General features: G+C 48.4%; 1 protein-coding gene across 1 annotated transcript in view; it reads right to left on the reverse strand.

Moving 5' to 3' along the window:
• Positions 1-1,030: 1,030 nt before the first annotated feature.
• RBP3 (retinol binding protein 3) overlaps positions 1,031-4,120 on the reverse strand; it is a 10,420-nt gene continuing 7,330 nt past the window's right edge. The window contains exons 3-4 of the mRNA XM_017890984.1: positions 3,414-3,556; positions 1,031-1,844 (exon numbers count right to left, since the gene is read on the reverse strand). Of these exons, the coding sequence (XP_017746473.1) occupies positions 1,489-1,844; positions 3,414-3,556 (499 nt within the window). The 3' untranslated portion in view covers positions 1,031-1,488. The remainder of the gene's footprint in view (positions 1,845-3,413; positions 3,557-4,120) is intronic.

Here is a 4,120-nt window from a genome sequence, read left to right on the forward strand (position 1 = left end):
ACCAGCTGCACCAGACTGTGCTGTTCATTACAGAAAAGTCTTTGGTGGATGGAAGCAGACAGGGATTTCATGAAAGACCCCGGATGGTGCCTAGTCCTAGATGGGTGGGCTGGGGGACCTGGCTGAGCAGTGGGTAGGGACAATGGGTCACTCCACCAGGACTACAGCCAAAGTCACACCAGGAAGTCTGGGAAGCACCTCTTGAGGGTGCTGCTGCTGTCCCTGCTAAGCATAGGGGCATGGTTGTGCTGTCCTTATACACTAGGCTTCTGGCAGATGGCCACTGCCCAGGCTCCCTGGCCACTTGCTCCAGATTAAACATCTTGCACAGGAGCTTCTGGTTGACCAAGGCAGGACCACATGCCCATGCCCTGTTGCCAGAAGGGCTGGAAAAGTGGGCTTCCAGGGTGTTCAGCTAACATTGGCTGGGCACTAGATTGACTCACTTCGTTCTCACAACTCCAAGTGTATTATTATTTTTCCCATTGAACAGATGAAGAAACTGAGGCCCAGAGAAGTGAAACATATTGCCCAGAACCACTCAGATGGTGAAGTGGCCGGGCTGGTTTCCCACCCAGGCGGGGTTGACATCACCCTTTCCTACCAGTTCCTATGGGCAGTGATTCTCTGATCACCCAAAGGTGCTACAAATGCTGGGTGGCCCAAAGGAGGACACAGGTCCACTGTGCTGGCTGTGTGACCTTGGGTGAGCTGCGGAGTTTGTCTGTGTCTCAGCTGGCTCCTGGGTAGAAGATGAGAGTGGCCAGCTATGCAGCCGGCGTGAGGCTTAGAAGAGACACAGCCAGCGTGTGTACATCACCAGCAGAAGGGCTGCACCAGCCCTTTCCCTATTTAAGATCCACAGGACCTTTGCCACCTGCTGACCCCATAGCATCTTGCACCACATCTTAAACAAAATCAGCTGTCCATAGAGGCCAGCAGGGCAGATCCGGAAGATCCAAATAATGTGAATGGAAAACCCATAAAAAAAAAGAGATTTAACAACCACTGGTGGATCACTAAATTGTGGTTAATGGCTCAATTATATAATTTATTTTATCTTCTTTATTTTTTATATTTTGGAATAACGACAGCTGCATCTGAAAATAATGATATATGCACATTAATGAGTATTTAAGAAAAAGAGCAAAGTATGAAGAAGAAAGGTAAAAATACCACCCCAAGTTCTACTACCTAGAAGGAACCTTTTTTAAAATTTAGGTTGTTATTGGAAAGCCATATATATATATATATAAAAACACACACACACATATATATGTATGTACACACATATATATGTATATACATATATATATGCATATACGTGTGTGTGTGTGTGTATACACACCTCCAGCTCTAGCCTAACCAGAGCTCAGCAGGCCCCTTTGCTGCCCCTGGGAACCTCAGGCCAGGCCACCTGCAGGAGTGCCCTTGGTGTGTATCCCAGAGGTTCTGTTTGTCCTGGGGCTCTGCCTATGGGGCCCTTCCCTACGGGTGGTCCTGCAGGCCTGGGCTCCGCTTCACCCTCAGTTGGTTGTGCTGGAGCATCTCCTTGGCTCTGGTGAGAGCCTCTTCTGCAGGGACAACCATATGGGGTGTCACCCCCACCCCTTCCCAGGAGCTGCCATCCGAGGCCCCCACAGAACGGGCCGTGGGGATAGTGAGGTAGAGGTTGGTGTCATCCACATGGTAGGTCTGTGGTGGCTGGCAACCCCCGCTGGTCACCTCCCCAATGACCAGGGCCCGGCCCAGCCTCTTCATGATGTAGGTGAACTCCTCCGCAGTGCCGGCCGTCACACTGCTGGTCAGAATGACCATGCTCTTCTTGGAGCCATAGCGTTCACCTGGAAGACATAAGGCCCTTCAGGATGGGGGTCATGTCAGGACCCTGGAGCACCTGTCTTCTCTATCCTGCCTGGGCCTGCAGTGATGGAGGAGGCCCTGGGGTTTTGGTCTGTGTCCTTGTGTCCACTTGTGAGCCACTTGACTTCTCTGAGCCTTGATTTCTGCATCCGTAAAATGGGGACAAGAATGCAAGCCCAATCACGAGGATTTCAGTGCTTGACAGCTCCCAATGAGGCCTTTTTATGCCAAGTGATAGGAAAGACTTGACTCTCCTGAGAAAGGGACGTCCTCTCTCTTCATGAATAATGAAAACACTTAAACTGACCTGACTTCCTTTTCACTTTGGACTCAGAAAAACCCAATTTGTGATGTCGTAAGAACAACCCTCTAGGACAGCACTGTCTGACAGGAATGCAACGTGACCCAGAATGCTGCCCATAGATGTCATTTTAGGTTCCCTAGTAGCCATGTTGAGCAAGCAAAAAGAAATCCCCGGTGTTAATTTTAATCATGTTTTGTTTAAGCCAATGTATCCAAAATACATTCATTTCAAAATGTAATCAAATAAAATTATTAATGAGGTATTTTTTTTGTAATGTCTTCAAAATCTGGTATGCACATTACACCTAGAGCACATCTCAACTTGGGAGAGCCACATTTCAAATGCTCGGTGGCCGCAGGTGGCTTGTGGCTCCCATATTGGACCTCACGGTTCTGGGACCTCACTATCTGTAGAATTGAGTCTATCTTTAACTTCCAGTCTTGAACATCTATTTGAATTTAGAATTCACCTGGTTCTGATTTGTATTTACACTTGCTAATATTATTGAATGTATGTCCTAGAACCTACAGCAAAATGCCTGTGTATTACAGAAGCATGGACATGAAAATGATGGGGTGTTTCTCTGGTCACAGGCACACCCCCATTGATCTCTCCAGTCCTTTCTCATTGGATAGGAGCACAAGTTCCTTGGTCTTACACACTGGGTAGGGAAGATAGATGGAGGCCATCCACCTTGGAATGGGGCTTTGAGAGTCATGGTTCTGTAAAGCTCAGGGCCTGCCTTTGCTCCTGTAGCCACTGCTCTGTGTCCAGGGCAGTGAACAGAAGCCCGATGAACATCATGACTTTTCCAGGCAAGTGTGTGGCACTGCAGCTGAGAGCTCAAGTATGGTGAGCACTGGAAATGCCCATTGGGGTTGGTAAGGGGCGGGGAGAATCCTTCAAATTCTGCATTTGTCCTGCAGGCTGGTGATTATGGTGCTAAGCCTGAGGGAAATTTTGGTATTAGACAAACTAATATTCACATTTTGGGTTCCACTTATTAGCTGCATGACCCTAGAAAAGATACTTGACCTAGTCAATCCCCACTTTTTTTTCCCTCTAGAAAATGGGCGTAGTGATACATGCTTTTCAGGGATTCGAGATCATGCACATCTAGTGCCTGGACTAGGACAGGGCCTTACAGTCTGGTTACTATGACTTTTACCTACACCCAAGCTGTCTTTCCCTGGTTTCCCAGAAGCTTCTAGAATGACAGTAGAAAGGGGAAAGCTTCTCCACGTACCTACAACCTGGGCGTGTGTCCAGAGTTCACTGACAGAGTCATCAGGCCGGCTGTAGATCTTGTCCAGCAGAACTGGAGGGCCTTCATCAAAGAAGTAGGAGCACAAGATGGGAATGGAGGATGTGGGGCCACCGATGTTGAACCTGAGGGACGGGAAGCGGAACCTGTTCAGGGGCTGAGCTCACAATGAGGCCCTCTGTGCCCCTCGGGGAGGCCAGGATCTTTGTCCCATGGAGGGTTCTAATTCTTGGCAGCCTCAATGTACTGCCTCTTCCTCCTTTAGAATTCCATGGGTTGGCATTTTCCAGAGTATTTCCAAGAGTACTAGTCTCTTGAGAACAAGAAACTTTGTGGTCAAATATGTTATCCTTTCCTTCTGCTATATAATTAGCACATATTAATGTATTAAAGGACCAGTCAGGTGCAGTGGCTCACACCTATAATCCCAGCACTTTGGGAGGCTGAGGTGGGCGGATCACAAGGTCAAGAGATCGAGACCATCCTGGCTAACACAGTGAAATCCCATCTCTACTGAAAATACAAAAAATTAGCCGGGCGTGGTGGCAGGCACCTGTAGTCCCAGCTACTTGGGAGGCTGAGGCAGGAGAATGGTGTGAACCCGGGAGGCGGAGCTTCCAGTAAACTGATATCACGCCACTGCACTCCAGCCTGGGTGACAGAGTGAGACTCCATCTCAAAAAAAAAAA

This window comes from Rhinopithecus bieti, unplaced genomic scaffold (genome assembly GCF_001698545.2).
Source record: "Rhinopithecus bieti isolate Rb0 unplaced genomic scaffold, ASM169854v2 scaffold_20951, whole genome shotgun sequence".
NCBI lineage: Eukaryota > Metazoa > Chordata > Mammalia > Primates > Cercopithecidae > Rhinopithecus > Rhinopithecus bieti.